The sequence below is a fragment of the Tachyglossus aculeatus genome, chromosome 1 (genome assembly GCF_015852505.1).
Source record: "Tachyglossus aculeatus isolate mTacAcu1 chromosome 1, mTacAcu1.pri, whole genome shotgun sequence".
NCBI classification, from domain to species: domain Eukaryota; kingdom Metazoa; phylum Chordata; class Mammalia; order Monotremata; family Tachyglossidae; genus Tachyglossus; species Tachyglossus aculeatus.
The window spans coordinates 131,287,680-131,304,751 of NC_052066.1; the positions used below are offsets into that span (position 1 = coordinate 131,287,680).

Here is a 17,072-nt window from a genome sequence, read left to right on the forward strand (position 1 = left end):
ATAGTAGTAATAGAAGTAGTAATTGAGTGCAAAGCACTTCACTAAGCACTTAAGAAAATACAAGTACTGTCCACTCAATTTATTTATAGTGACCACTGAAGTTGTAAACATTTTCAGTTTGTCTCCCCAATGAGACTGTAATCTCCTTGCAGGCAGGAAATTTGTTACTTCCTGGTTCTATATTTCCAAGTAACCTAAGTGAATTGCACCAAATGGATGTTCAATAAATTTAGCTGCCACAACATTTTATTGAGATCTTTTCACTGCCTACAAGAGAGACAGGCAGGGAAGACAGACATAAAATACTTAGAAATGGAGTTGTCATAATTAATATCACCCGTGTTGAAGGCTAATAAAATAGATACAGTACAATAGGTCATAGGTGACTGTTAAGTTGATATGACTTGGGTTGTTAGGAATAATTCAGGAAGACTTCTTGTAGGAGGTGGGATTTTAGGAGGGCTCTGAATGGGAGGAAAAACAAACTTTTGGTCCTGTCAATTTTAGCTTTGACCAAAGGGACGCAAGGCAATAAGATCCTTTCTAGTGCTACTGAGAATAGGTGGGAAAAGATAGATTTTTGAGATATTGGGGAGATGGATATGCCTGCATTGACAACTGAGCAGGGGCAAGGTACAGTGGTATCCAAAGGTTCGAATAATAAGGTGACATCACCATAGTAATGGGGAAGTTGGGGAACAGATTTTTCATTGCCCACTGTTATATCCATCAGTAATATAGAGTACAAAATTGTTACTGGATTCTGCTTTCTAGGCAGCAATAAATGTCCTATGGCGTAGGGGCAAGGCTCTCATCAATCAATTGAAAAATTGAACTAAAATGACTAGGATATCATTTGGATATAATGTGAGAAGCAGCATGACCTAGTGGAAAGAACACAGGCCTGGGAGTCGGAGGACATAGGTTCTAATTTTGGCTCTGCCACTTGTCTGCTGTGTGACCTTGCGCAAGTCACTTAGCTTCCCTGTGCCTCATTTGTAAAATGGGGATTAAGACTGTGAGTCCCATGGACTGTGTCCAACCCAGTTATCTTGTATCTATGCCAGCCTTTAGTATAATGCCTGGCACATAGTAAGCATGTATGAAATATCATTTTAAAAAAAGGCTACCAGAATGGGTTTAACACTCTCAGTTGCCCAGGCAAACCCCAAATTCCCAAGGAAAATAAGACGACAGGGATGTAGATTTTTGACAGCCGTTTATCAGGTAGTTCGATCAACGTCATCTTGGAGGCATACTTAAAATTAAATGCCAAGACAGGATTACCAACAATGAGCTCCTTGATCATAACTATCCTATCTGCATTTAATCAATCAGTTAATCAATGGTATTTATTGAGCACTTCCTGTAGGTAGAGCACTGTACTAAGTGCTTGGGAAAGTATAATAAACAGAGTTGGCAGATGCATTCCCTGTCCACAAGGAGCTTACAGTCTACAGGAGGAGACAGACATTAAAATAAATTACAGCAAGCGATAACAGTACAGATAGGGGTTCTCCTGGAAACACAATTTATTTGGTAGTAAAAAGAATTGTTTAAAGTGTGATACCAAAATATCTATTGCATGGTGAAACTGAATTCCTTACTTTCCCACCCAAACCCTGTCCTTCTCATCTTTCCCATCACTGTGGAAAATACCACTATCCTCCCTATCTCACAAGTCCTTAAACTTGGTGTTATGCTTGACTCATCTCTCTCATTCCACTCATATATTCAATTTGTCACCAAATCCAGTTGGTTCTACCGTCACAACATTGCTAAAATCCAGGCTTCTCTCTCCATCCGTATTGCTACCATGCTGATCCAAACATTTACCCTCTCTTTCCTTGACTGCTGCATCAGCCTCCTCACTGACCTCCCTGCCTCCTGTCTCTCTCCACTCCAGTCCATACTTCACTCTGCTGCACAGTCCATTTTTTTAAAAAAAAGTTCAGTCCATGTCTCCCCACTCCCCAGGAACCTTCAATGCCTATGCATCCAGTTCCTCATCAGCTCGCCCCACACTGATCTCCTACTACACACTCCACTTCTCTAGCTCCAGTTTACTCACTGTACCCCAGTTTCATCCATCTTACCACTGACCTCTTTCCCATGTCCTTCCCCTAGCTTGGAACTTCCTCCCATTCCTTATATACCAGACCACCACTCTCATTATTAAGGTCCCATATCCTCCAAAAGGCTTTCTCAGATTAATCCCTCTTTTCCCTGGCTATCTCTCTCTTCTTCATCATCCATACACTTGGCTCTGTGGCCTTTGGGCATTTGATATTCACACCACCTTCAATCCCACAGCACCTATGCATATCTTTAAATTATATGTTAAAAATTATTCATTTATATAAATGTCTGTCTCCCCCTCTAGACTAAGCTCGTCGTGGGCAGGGAACATGTCTGCCAACTCTGAAGTACTCTATAAAGAATTTAGTACAGTGCTCTTGATTGATTGATCTAAATGGAAGCACCATGATGGGCTCAATCAATCAATGCTATTCACTGAATGGTTACTTTGTGCAGAACTCTGTGTTAAGTGCTTGGGAAAGTACAATATAATAGTCAATATACACAATCCCTGCCCACAGGGACCTTACAGTAAACAGGGGGAGATAACCATTAAAATAAATAAAATACAAATAGGGAAAATAGTAGAGATTAAGGATAGTTAATAGGCGCTTTGGGGTTGGGGTAAGTATTGAAATGTTTAGGGGGTACACAGCCAAGTGCATAGTTGATGCAGAGGGGAGGACAGGTAGGGGAAATGAGGTTTTGTTAGGGAAGGCCTCTTGGAGATGTGAAATTAGGAGGTTTTTGAAGGTGTGGAGAGTGGATATGTTGGATAATAATAATAATAATGGTATTTGTTAAGCGCTTACTATGTGCAAAGCACTGTTCTAAGCACGGGGGGGTATAGAAGGTCATCAGGTTGTCGCACGTGGGGTTCACAGTCTTAATCCCCATTTTGCAGATGAGGTAACTGAGGCACAGAGAAGTTAAGTTACTTGCCCAAAGTCACACAGCTGATAAGTGGCGGAGCCGGGATTAGAACCCATGACCTCTGACTCCCAAGCCTGTGCTCTTTCCACTGAGCCACGCTGCTTCTCTAATGTGAAGGGAGATGTGAATGTGGATGTGAAGGGGGAGGGAGTTTTAGCCCAAAGGGAGGACATGGACAAGGGGTCAGCAGCAGGATAGACAGATAGATTGAGGTAGCGAGAATATAGGTTGGCCTTAGAGGAGTGGGATTTGCTGGCTGGGTTGTACTAGGAAATCAGTGAGGTTAGGTAGGGAAGTGCAAGCTGATTGAGTGCCTTAGAGCCAATGGTAAGGAGTTTCTGTTTGATGCAGATCAGAAGGGCTGGGAAAGAGAAAAGTGGAAAATTCAGTGAGAGACACACTAGTGAATGCTATGCATAGATATGGAATTGTGGAAGGCAAGAACAGAGGGCCCATCATGACATGCCACAGGAAAGATGATGTGACTCTATAAGAAAAGGCTTGAAGAAGAGCATCAATCAATAAATCAATCAATCAATCCTATTTTTTGAGCACTTACTGGGTGCACAGCATTGGACTAAGTCCTTAGGAGAGCACAGTATAACAACATAACAGACACATTCTCTACCCACAGTGAGCTTACAGCTTGAGGGGGGGAGGTACACATTAATAAAAATAAATGTTATGGATTTTTTTATGGTATTTGTGAAGTGCTCACTATGTGCTAGGCACTGTTCTATGCACAGGGGGCACTGTTCTATGCAGCATGCTCAGAGGAAAGAGCACAGGCTTGGGAGTCAGAAGTCATGGGTTCTAATCCCAGCTCCCCCACATATCTGCTGTGTGACCTTGGGTAAGTCACTTAACTTCTCTGAGCCTCAGTTACCTTATCTGTAAAATGGGGATTAAGACTGTGAGCCCCATGTGGGACAACATGATCACCCTGTATCCTCCCCAGCGCTTAGAACAGTGCTTTGCACATTCTAAGCACTTAACAAATGCCATTATTATTATTATTCTAATCACTGTAGGTACATAAATGCTTTGAGGCTGAGAGCATGAATTTAATATCAACATTAAAAAAATACAGTGTAAGGGATTGCAAGAATAGCTGTATCTATACCACGAAGCATAATCAATAGATGTATTCGTGGCTCAGTGGGAAAGAGCCCGGGCTTTGGAGTCAGAGGTCATGGGTTCAAATCCCGGATCTGCCAAATGTCAGCTGTGTGACTTTGGGCAAGTCACTTCACTGGGCCTCAGTGACCTCATCTGTAAAATGGGGATTAAGACTGTGAGCCCCCTGTGGGACAACCTGATCACCTTGTAACCTCCCCAGCGCTTAGAACAGTGCTTTGCACATAGTAAGTGATTAATAAATGTCATTATTATTATTATTATCATTATTATTATTCAGTGTGAAAGGAAAAGATGAGAACATCTTTGAACATCGAGTCTGAAGCTTTTTAAAAAAAGGAATGTTGGATTTAAAGTCATCTCTGCAGCAACAGCAATAGTAGCAGAAATAGTAGTACTAGTAGTAGTAATAGTATTTATTAAACACTGTGCAAAGAGCACAGTACTCAGCCCTGAGAAAAACTACATATTGGAATCAAACATGGCCCTATCCCTCAGGAGGCTCCAATCTAAAAAAAAAAATAATTGTAATGGGGAGGAATGGGTGACAATTTGCCCTCAATGACCATATGACTTAGGAAGAGGTAAATATATTTAGCCCCATTTTAAAGATGAAGAAACTAAGGCCCAGTGACATTTAAAGACCTGCCCTGAGTCACCCAGCAGGTTACTGGCAGAACTGGCACTAGAACCCCAGTCTCCTGACTCCTGATTACAGGCTTTGTCCATTAGGCTACACTGACTCATAGTGTCTCTCCATTTCCAGAAGACAGCAGCCCACATGACTTCCATAAAACAGCAGTCCACAAATGCAGGCAGAGGTGCATGCTCAATGAACATAGGACTCTACCCAATCTGGCTTGCCTCTGCGTTAACTAATCTGTTCTGCCACAGGCCTTCCAATTTGCAGATGTTTTAGATAAATTGGAATTGTCCATATTTGGATCCAAACAACTGCACACTACAACAGATTAATTTTCTTTAGCCACAAAGAATTCCTGTGGGTTGGGAAACAGAAAGTGATAGTGTGATAATAATGATGATGATGCTATTTGATAAGCGTTTACTATGTGTGAAGCACTGTTCTAAGAAGAGGCTTCACCACCATCTTAGCCCTGAGTAAAATATAAACTTTCTAATTCATAGAAAGTGCTCCAGATGTGAAAGGCTATAAATAACAATTGCATATGCCCAAAAAACAGGGATGCCTTGGGTAGCCTGATCTTTAATTCACACTTGAGGACCAGCGTATTCTAACCAAGTGATAAATGATGGAGGCCTTCCCCCATTAAGTCCTCTTTTCCCTGGCTGCCTCTCCCTTCTGTGTCCAAGTACTTGGATCTGTGACCTCTGGACATTTGATATTCAACCCACCCTCAGTTTCACAGCATTCATGTACATATCTATAAATTGCATATTATGCATTATTTATATTAATGTCCACCTCCTCCTTTAGACTGTAAGCTCACTGCGGTCAGGGAACATATCTACTCACTCTGTTGTATTGTGGTCTCCCAAGTACAGTGCTCTGCACACAGTAAGTGCTCAATAAATGCTCAATAATTCCTATGAATGATATCAAGGCTCCTGCCTCTAGCCATCACTCTCTGCAACATAGTTTAGCCAGAGAAGAGAAGCTCAAGTTAACAGAGCTGCTTGAAGTTGATTTTAAAAATGAGGACCTTTAATTTGATTTGAGACTGCATATGCAGTCTTCGATACTTACTTCTTCCCAAGCACTTAAGTTCAAGGGTCAGCACACAGTAAGCTCACGATGCCAGTGATAAATTGATAAAAAGATTGATATACATACACACACACAAAGAAAATTTCATATAGATATGCATAAATGGGTGAAGGTTTGTCAGCACACAGTAAGCACAGGATGCCACTGATAAATTGATAAAAAGATTGATATATGCACAAAAAAATTCATATAGATATGCATAAATGGGTGAAGGTTTGTAAGGGGGGTATTATATTATGAATATATGAAGAGGGTATAAACATATTTAATATCCCCTATTAAACCCTTATCTAAGTCTCTTTTAGTTATGTAGCTTTTCCTGTCCTTAGGTGATACTGCTTATATGCTACAATCCCATGCATACGGAGTCTGGGGTAGAAATGTAAAGTGAGCATGGAAAGTAGAGGAAAGAGCACAGGTTTGGGAGTCAGTGGACCTGGGTTTTAATCCCAGCTCCACCAGTTGTCTGCTTTGTGACCTTGGGAAAGTCATTCAATTTATCTGGGCCTCAGTTACTGCATCCATGAAATGGGAATAAAGACTGCGACCCTATGTGGGATATAGACTGTGTTATATCTGATTGTCTTGTGCCTGCCCCTGCGCTTAGTACAGTACCTAGCTTATAGTGAATGCTTAACAAATACCATTAAAAAAAACAGGTAAGAGGAATAGAACTGACCTCCAGGAAACAGAGGTTGAATAATAATAATAATAATGATGTTTGTTAAGCACTTACTATGTGCCAAGCACTATTCTAAGCACTGGAGTAGATACAAGGTAATCAGGTTGTCCCACGTGGGGTTCACAGTCTCAATCCCCATTTTACTGATAAGGTAACTGAGGAACAGAGAAGTTAAGTGACTTGCCCAAGGTCACACAGCTGACAAGTGGCAGAGCTGTGCCAGGAATCTAGGGGTACTAGTTCTTCCTGAATCTCCTTTTAGGTCCTTATCCAAGGTATTTGTTTTACTGGAGTCGGGATGAAGGCTCAGATCACCACCAGGAAACTTGTGCCCTCCTTTCCTCTCCACATGGGAATCAGGTTTCAAGTGGCCTTTCCCTAGAACCCTGAGAATATACACATTTACTGAACACAAATCCTTAGCTCTCCATCCACCAGGAGACAAAACTGAATGCCAGGCTCTGCCCCACTCTATACGCCTCCCTTCCAGATTTTCAGGGTAATGCCTAAAGTAGCATGGCAAAACAGAAAGTAATGATAATAATAATTATTATAATAACATACTACCAATAAATATGGCATTTGATAAGAATCCACAATGTGCTGGACACATTGTTTTTTAAAAAATAATATTTAAGTGCTTACTATGTGCCAGGCACTGTACTAAGCACTGGGGCAGATACAAGACAACCAGGGTTGGACTCAGTCCATGGTCCATGTGGGGCTCCTAGTCTTAATCCCCATTTTACAGATGAGGTAACTGAAGCACAGACAATTTAAATGACTTGCCCATGGTCACACAGCAGACAATTGGTGGAGCCGGAATTAGAACCCAAGTACTCTGATGCCAAGAAAGACCTGTGCTCTTTCCACTAGACCATGCTGTTTCACCTACTTACCTTGCACTTCTACTTCAGACTCCTCATGCATGGGATTGTAGCATAAAAGCAGTATTATGTGAGGATAGTAATGACTATGTAATTAAAAAGGGATTTAGGTAAGATTTAATAGAGGATATTAAATATGTCTATATCCCCTTCATACATTTATAATATAATATTCCCTTTAAAACCTCCACCCATTTATGTGCATCTATATCTATACGCGGGATCGGAACCCAGGTCCTCCTGACTCCCGGGCCTGTGCTGAAGCCACTCTTCCATGTTGCTTCACTGATACAAGATAAACAGATTGGACTCCATATTATCCCAAAACAAGTCAATACTCCAGAAAAGTTTCCATTTGCTGTAGTAGGAGAACCAAAAACTCCAATATAAGGTTATTTAATGTTATAAAAGAAAACTGTGGAACAATACAGGCCTTAGTAAGGGAAATTTTGATAGGAGTAGATGAAAAAGAAATGACCTACTAGACATCTGGGGGCTGTTAAGCCAGCATGATTTTAAAGGCAAAGTGAAAATTTTGTTATTCTCCTGAAACTGACTTCACCACAAAAAATGGAATACGATCCTTAAATTGATATATCTAATATGCTATCTTGCTTTATAAGTTTTTTTCAAAGAGTCTTTCATTTTTCAGGTCAGTACATACATCATCTAAAATTTAATAAATGATACCTTTTTGATTGTTTGGTCCATAGAACTGCATGGTCTGTAGGGAGGCAGCATGGGTTAGTGTAAAAGGCACGATCTAAGAATCAGGAGATCTGGATTCTAGTCCCAGGTAGGTGGCTAGCTTTTTCAGTGACCTAAGGCAAGTCACTCAATCTCTCCACATGTCAGCTTCCTCAACTAAAAGGATTATGATAATAACTGCTTACCTCACAAAACCGTTTTGTGAGGGCAAATGATATAATCAACAAAAGAATATTTTGAGAAATAAAAAGTCCTATAAAATTCCTGGTACTATTACTGACAGGGATTAGGATTCACCAGTAAATTTACATTTATTTGTAAATTTTACATATTACACGGGGAAGCAGCATAGCTTAGTGGAAAGAGCACGGCTTGGGAGTCAGAGATCATGGGTTCTAATCCCGGCTCCACCACTTGTCGGCTGTGTGACTTTGGGCAAGACACTTAACTTCTCTGTGCCTCAGTTACCTCATCTGTAAAATGGGGATTAAGATTGTGAGCCCCACGTGGGACAACCTGATCACCTTGTATCCCCCCAGCACTTAGAACAGTGCTTTGCACATAATAAGTGCTTAACAAATACCATCATTATTATTATTATTATTATCTGTTTCAGTTTTATGAACATAGCTGGTTTATTTAAATAAAAACTTCATTAGCAAATAATAATAATAATAGCACAATTTGTGAAGCTCCATGTGCCAACCACTTTATTAAGCTCTGAGATATATACTGATGGTATTTATGATGGCATTTGTTAGTACTTTCTATGGACCGAGAAGTGTACTGAGCGTTGGAGTGGATACAAAATAGTTAGATTGGATACAGTCCCTGTCCCACATAGGGCTCATAGTCTAAATAAGAGGGAAACTAAGTATAGATAAGCATAACATATCAGAAACAGTCCCTGTCCCACAAAGTTCTCACAGTTTAAGGGTGAGGGAGAAGAGGTATTCAACCCCATTTTACAATTGTGGGAATTTGAGGCACAGCAAATGTAAGTAACTTGCTGAAGGTCAATCAGCAGACAGATAGCAAAGCTGGGATTATACAGCACGTCTCCTGAGTCCCAGATCTGTGCTCTATCCAGTAGACCACACAGCTAAACAATCCCAGGCTGGTTGATACTTAGTCATGGAACTAACTCTCCCTCATTTGGTATTCTCTGCCCCACTGCTTCCAATCACGGATAAGTGGAAGTTGACGGCAATCCATATTTTTCTTTCAGCTTCTCCTATGAATCTAAGAATGATCAAAATCAATTTCAGCTACTATCTCTGGATGATAGGTTAAGTAATTACTTTGTAAGGTTTCTTTGGTGCTTTAAACTACTGAGGACGATGTGGAAAAAATGTTTTATCCTCTGAGAACACTCAGATAAATATAGTCTATGAATTAGTTCAGTTTTGAATTATAAAATAAATATGCAATTTTGCTCTATTGGTTTAATAAATGGATAACCAAGAAAATTAGCATTTAGCAATTAACATCAGGACCAGGATCCAAGGGATAAATGACTTTCTCTTGTGGGAAAATATGGAAAACACTAATTTTATGCTTTCAGAAGGGATTGCAAAAATAAAAGAATAGATCAGATAATTGCTGAAAAGTAGCCCCAAGATAATGTGCAAGTATATTTTTTGTATATAGCTAAACAAAATGATCCCTTAAAAGCCAATATAAGTTATGGCTCAAAGCCTACCTGGATTTTAAGTAACAATGCTGAGATGTTGATGCTTGATTTTCGATTTATCACAAACCAAAGAAGTTGCCAGTGTGTGATAATGACAATTAATTTAACCGTTCCAGTTAGTGGGTTCCGAGTATTCATTTACAAGTCACATATAATAAATTTGTCAAGTTCTCTCTTCTTCAAAGTAGTTCAAAATTTCAGTAGTGTAATCGAATACCTAGCTATTTTAACCTCTTGGGCCCAGGCTCCAGAGTGCCAAATCTCAATCTTCCAAATGTATTCAAGTTTTCCATTCTGTACGTCTATTTAACTCTAAATGCTCCCAGAGTGCATTCTCACCTCAAACAAATGAGGGTAGAATAAGACAAGTGTACTATTTAATAGGCCTGATTTTGCTGAGAAGGGAGAATTTGGGAAAGCATAAACTCTTTCAAGCCACCAGAGTAACATGTAATGAGGCCAAATGCTTGTTATATAGTGCTAGGAAATGATAGAAACTACAGAATGTGAATGGATATGGAAGGGTTCTCCTGGATATATTACAAAAGAGTTCTAATCAGTTGTGTACTTGAGAGATCTTATGAGGATGCATTATATCTGAATATTTTGTCACCATTTTTAGCAGATCATCTTATAAATGGCACCAACATATTCTATTGCTCTAGGCAAACTTTGAATCTAAATTGCTTTAGCCTTATAATATTAAATCTATAAATATATGTGTAATTATCAGGTGCACAAATGCAAATACATTCCAAAAGAAATATTACATGTCATTTCACCCCATCCTTGTCCTCTCTTCCTATATGACATAAATAGGAATCAATAAAACCAAAATATTTTCCATATTTCTTATTTAAAACCCGAGGGAAATTATTTTTCTTTTTTTACATCATCTCTGAATTAGACTTCTGCAGCATTCCTTTGCCCTCCTCTTATGATTCTCTTTTCTTGACCTTTCCATACTTCTACCTTGTGTAAGCGATATATTCCATACACTGCCTCTGTAATTCAGAATTTAAGCAAAGAGAAATGGCCAGGATTTTTTTCTTGCTACAAGGGACTAGCACTGAAATACCATTCCATTTGCAAATTCAGCACTTCCCTTTCTTATTTGGTTTTGACTTTTTTTTCCCTACATTATCCAATACAGTTTTTTCACTTTCAAATAATCGTTAGCCATGACCTCTGGAAGTGTCCCTAGAGCCACTGGATGTTCGTTTCAGTCTTTAAACACTCTTTAGACCCTTGCAGAAATTCTCATCTATTCAAGAAAACCATAGCCTGTATGAAACCATAGTCCCTTTGAAACCATAGTCCGTGTATATGTACACTGTACTTTTTGTTTTGTTTTGTTTTGTTTTGTAGTACAAGAAGAATGGGCAACTACCCGTTCCAGTCTAAAGGCACCACCACCAAGGTCAGCCAGAGGGGGATACAGGGAACATCCCTATGGTAGATATTGAAGGTCTTCCTCATCTGTGACCTCACCTCAAAGACAATTAATAGCCTGTGGTCTCCACATAAACGGCAACAAGACAAGTAATAGTCCATTTCTTTTCTATCCTAGGGATTACTGCTCATGATTACCCCATGTACCATGTACTTCTTGTATTTCCTCCTAAACCATTGGCGTGACATTTGGCATTAGTAATATTTTATAACACGGACTTAAAAGACTTTGGCAAGCATCGTCTCTAAACCATTTAGTAGGATGATGTTCTTTCTCTTGGTTGTTTTTCATTGTTGTGTGTAATTTTTTTTTTAAAGAGAAAAAGCATGAAGCTGTTAAAAGATCTTGAGTCTCTTCAAAATAGCCAAGGCTGAGTTTTGTTTAGGGTTGCTAAAAGATTGTAATATGATTTTTGAAACAGATGATAATCAAGATGTAGATAAGATGTTTTAACCTGTCTTTTAATATATGTTAGTTAGATTAAGATGTTCGATATTAAGTTTGTAAATTTAATTTTAAATGCTGTTTTAATGGGGTTGAAAACAAACAGCTACTGTATGTATGTAGCTAACTGAATTTGTTCAGTGTTTTAACCTGTATTTGTTTAAACAAAAAAACCACATAAAGTTCCATGTGTAAGCTTCTCTCTAAATAGGAAACCACAATTTTGTCAAATATGTTTGCCATAATTTGTCAATAAAGCTGAAACCTTTTGTAACAAACTAAATTTGGAATTACTTGTTTTCTAGCTTTAAATGCTTGCTTTATTTCTTCTTCAAGAGATGGCTAAACTGTTTTATATTTAAAATTACAAAAATGAACCCAAGCCTGTTTTAAGAATTTTGTGTAAGACTTTTAAAAGTTGTATTAATAACTTATGGTTGTTAAATAATTTAAAAGTTAACAAACTAAACTGTTACTTGAATCATGGTTAGTAAACACTAATGTATAACATGTTAATGGAAAAAATGGATTTAGACTAATAAATGGATTTTAAACTATCCTCTAAGCTTTATCTTGCTAAACACAAACTCTGATTAACTTGTTTGTATTAGCATGTCTCTCGTGAGAATGTAATGGAGTATAAAGAGGTAAGATTACCACTTACCACTGTCTAAATGCCTAGTTCTTCAACCTTTGAGTTTCCCCGCACATTAAATATCCCATTCAACATGTGAGCATTGCATAGATTCACATTATTGTTTTCACTCAAAGGAGTGCGTTGACTGCATTTGCGTAGTATATAACAATTTGTTTTGACAAACAAATCATCAGTGTCACTGGCCACTTGTTGATATTCAACTTCAAAAACTTTATTTGTAATTTTCAGTGCTAAATATCACCACCCTTGAAGGCAGTTTAGAGGGCTGATATTTCTTTTGAGACTATCAGACTCGATGGCTGATGATTATTAAGGAAATATGTCGCAGGACTCAAAGGATGATTAAACGTTAAACAGGTAACACTAATAGTAACTCTGTAATTTTGAGTATGCAACAGCAATGTTAAATATTCTCAGTTATTAAGTTACTGATAGTTAAAAAAGTAAACCTACAAAAACAAAACAAATAGGTTTATAGGCTATTAAAACAACTAATTAACATTAACTAGAAGCACCAAAATTATTTTACACTCTATAACCCTCAAAGTAATAAACAGAACTAAAATTAATAATAATAGTAATGCAACTCTTGCTAACACCAAATATATAACCTAAATTTTGATGGAGAAAATAACTGGAAGACTTGATAGTAGGGATGAATGCCAAAACTGTTGATCTTTTAAGTACAGTTTTTTTGTTTATGGTGGCTTTTTGTCAATGTTTATTGGTTTACTTTTTTGATACGAAAACATAGTGTAGTGCTGTTCAGTTTTGTGTACAAATATCTCTTGCAGCTGGAGTTGCATGCTAATAGCTTTATGAAGTGTATGTCTATTATTGGAACCTGAAATTTTTTTGAGATGGATGTGGTTAAGACCTGCTTGGTTACATTGGCTTTATTCTGTCTCACTATTTTAGGAATCCCCAAGCAAAGGGCACCTAGCTGAGCAGATGTGATGTGTTAAGAAGGATGCTGGTAAGCATTTATTGTTTTGTTTTCTTTTCAAGTGCTTCCTTTTCAACACCATTTGGCATGTCAGGGCTATTTAGCCATAGTTATGATAAAGTTTTGATTACTGTTTTCCTGACATGGGACTATCATAAAGCGTTCTGAGTAAATTAACAATATGTCATTTAACAAGTCAATTTTTAATGATAAATAATAAATCTCAGAATTTATATTTTGATTGACAGTTTCAGCCTTCTCCCACTCAACTTTTTACCACATCATAGCTGCTTAGCTTCTTTCTCTTCACTGGTGGTTCTAGTAAACCTTTGAGTAAATGAGGGATGATATTTACCCCTCCAATCTGCACCAATTTCTAAGAAATATGAAATGTGAACCCATCTTAATTTGGTGTTTTATCTCAGAAATTATTTCGGGAAACTATATGAAAATATATTTCTGCTCAGCAAAGTAACAGTTAAAGAATTCTCTGTGAAAGATATGAATTGATATGTTCCAATTTAGTGAGACTTTGCCTTCAATATAAATCAACGGAAGTCTAAAGTCTAAAATTCATTCAATGCCTTACATTTTCCATGTCATATATGATGATTTACAATTTTGTTCAGATAAAAAAATCGATTAGTTCCTTTACATCTGCTAATTAGCGAATCCATGAGACTCAAAATTCAGGGTGAGAGAGAGAGAGACCTAGTGGAAAATCTAGGAGGCAACTGTTTCTTGCCCTTCGTCTCTATCTCTCAGGAGAAAAGCAGGATGAGATCGGTATAGGTTCCCTAGGTATTAGAGGGTGCAGGAATCGCAGAGATGGGTTGGTGGGGAGTGATGCAGGATGCTACAAGAGTAAAGGGACTAGCCAACAGACTGCCATTTTTTAAATATTCTATACTGTGAATATATTATATTGCAATGCAGAGGCTGAACAGAGTCCCTCCCCTCTACATCAACAGACTGGCTAAGTCCTTTACAGGTACATATTTTTCTCACCCAGATCTCTTCCCCAGAGAGTCTAATAGCTTGCCTTAATTGCACACAGATATGTAAAATCTTCAAATTTTATTGTACCTGTCCTAACTTTTATAGACCAAGTCTTCCTAGCAAATTCTGTTCCATAATACATTGAGAGAAGAAAGAGGTTATGAGAGAAAAATCATGACTGAAAGTGTCTTCAGAGACAGTCAATCCGTGCCATGTCTGCAAACGAGACTTTAGCTTCCTTATTACATACTCTTATATCTTTCAGAGTTAGGATGGGGAAAAAAAACAGAACCAAAATGAAACAGAACCTTTGCTGATTCTGAGACTGCTAAACCTCAGTAATCTAGCTGTGGAAGGGCAAACTTGGAGTACATCTAGAATAGAGAAGTACTGATGAGTACCATGTAGAATGCTCATTCTAAAGTTTCTTATCCCTCCTCTATTCAAACACTTTTGCTAAGTTAAAAAAAAAATAAAGCCAGGAATGGGTTGGTTAAAAGTGAAAAGTTTCTTAAGTTCCAAATTAACAAAAGGAAATAGAAGTTTTAGAAGTGAATGGAGAGAAGGTTGTACTTTCAACAAAAAGCCACCCAAATGATGCCATTTTGCATTGATCAGTGCTTCTTTTCCCTGACTAAAAGTTGCTTCCTTGTGGACTGCCAAGGAAAAGATCCTGGCCTTCTCAAAGTAAAATTTTAAAGGCAGTAGATACTTGTGAGATAATCAGTGATGATGCCAGCCACTCAAGGTGCTTGCAAGGTGCATTAAGGTGCATTAAACACAACAGCACAACCACGGGTAAGCTTTCTGTATGTTCTATGTGGCTGGGACTGTGGATGCCACATTGGCATTTTCAGCCAATATACAGGCTATTCCATTGTCCTATCTTATTCGAAGAAGACTCTACTAATGGTAAATATGCTGCAAAAAAGTTTGCTATGAAGAACCCTGCTAACTTAAATAGGACCCAGATTGCTTCTAACTGCACTTAAAGGGAGAATTATAGGCATCCCACACCTTTCCCCTTAGTGATGCTGAAGCTTTTGTGCCATTTGATGCTAATTCAGTTAGATAGTCCAGTGCGGTACTTAGGAAAGGCCAAACATAAGGCAAAAGAAGTGTCCTCCTGGCACTCAGGGCAAGGCTGAACCTCTTGAGGGCCAGAGACCATGCCTAATTCTCATCCATTTCTTTTCCCCAACCATTCAGTACAGTGTTTTGTCTAGTAAATATTACTACTACTACTATAGAGTTACCTTTGGCCTTGGAGACACTCTGAGTCTGATTAAAAGAAAGGAAAGGTGAGAGCAAGGCACCATCTGAATTGTACTTTCCTAGCACTTATTACAGTGCTCTGCAAACAGTAAGTGCTCAATAAATATGACTGAATGAATGAATGAATGACAGAAATGACAGGCTGAACATTCGATTACAAGATTACTAACACAAACTAGTAATGACAATAATAATACTAATGATAGCTGTTACAATTATGATATTTGTTAAGCATTTATTCTGTGCCAAGCATTGCACTAAATGCTGGGGTAGATGAGAGACGATCAGCTTGGACATATCTCTGTCCCACATGGGGGTCCCAGTCTACTTAAGAAGGAGAACAGTTTTTGAATCCCCATTCTATCAAAGAGGAGACTGAGGCAGAGAGAAGTTGAGGCTTTCCCAAGGTTGTAACACAGCTGGTAAGTGGTAGAGCTGGGTTTAGAGGCCAGGTCCTCTGACTCCCAAGGCCTGTGCTTTTTCCACTTGGCCATGCTGCTTTCGAAAGGAATATGTGGCTCACCCAGAGGATAGAACTTGGAACCTTGGCATTATTAGCATCCAGCTCTATCCAACTGAGTTAACTGACCTACTGCCAGAACGGGACAGTACCCGGATAACTATTGCATAGGTGATATAATTCTGTATGCAAATCAAGTGTTAGAAACCTTTTTGATTCCTATTTCATAAATTACATTGTGAATTATAATTGCAGCAGAACAAATTGAGAGGAAGGGACTAGTGAGGCACTTATTTGTATATATTTTATGTCTTAATATACCAGCTTTTTATATTTTTTACAGAAATATTTACAAGCACTTTATATTGAAGATGTTCATCACTTAGGATGGCACTAACCCATACTTCAAATATACATTCTTATTTTTTGGTTTTACTTTGCAATCAAATCAATACAGTTATAGGATTGTCCATGAAATGATCACTTCGCACCTGCATTCACCACAGTTGGACTCGCCTGTATTGTGAAAGGGATAGAAATTCTGGTATGGGATTCAAGCCAGGACAGGAAGAATAAACTCTCTCCCCACTAGGAAACCAGGACTTGAACTGAGGCAGAGGTAACTTGGGTGCTGTTTCTTAGCTGGGGACCAGATAAATGATCTGATTCCTTGCGTGAGGATGCCAATTCTCAGGCAAGAAACACAACCCAGGAACTCTTACATTTTTCTCAGTCTTGGCCTACTACATAGTACTCACAGGATCAATCAATGGTATTTATTGAGTGCTAACTCTGTGCAGAGTTTTCACTGTACTAAGTGCTTAGGAGACTATTGCCTAGTGCATAGAGCATGGGCCTGGGGGTCAGAAGGACCTGGGTGACCTCGGGCAAGTCATTTTACTTCCCGGGCCCCATGTGGTACAGCGACTTTTCCCAACCTGATTAGCTGTATCTATCCCAGTGCTTAGAAC

At 38.6% G+C, this 17,072-nt stretch overlaps 1 protein-coding gene across 6 annotated transcripts in view; it reads left to right on the top strand.

The window, feature by feature from the left end:
• The window catches only part of KHDRBS2 (KH RNA binding domain containing, signal transduction associated 2), a 606,540-nt gene that overhangs the window by 577,130 nt on the left and 12,338 nt on the right, over positions 1-17,072 (top strand). For 4 of the 6 annotated variants that reach the window (XM_038746702.1, XM_038746731.1, XM_038746721.1 and 1 more), the window contains one exon: positions 11,235-12,037. In XM_038746702.1, coding sequence (XP_038602630.1) covers positions 11,235-11,332 — 98 coding nt within the window. In that variant the 3' untranslated portion in view covers positions 11,333-12,037. Of the gene's footprint in view, positions 1-11,234; positions 12,038-13,339; positions 13,399-17,072 lie in introns of those variants that run through there. The other 2 variants (XR_005451081.1, XM_038746713.1) reach the window with 2 other exon arrangements.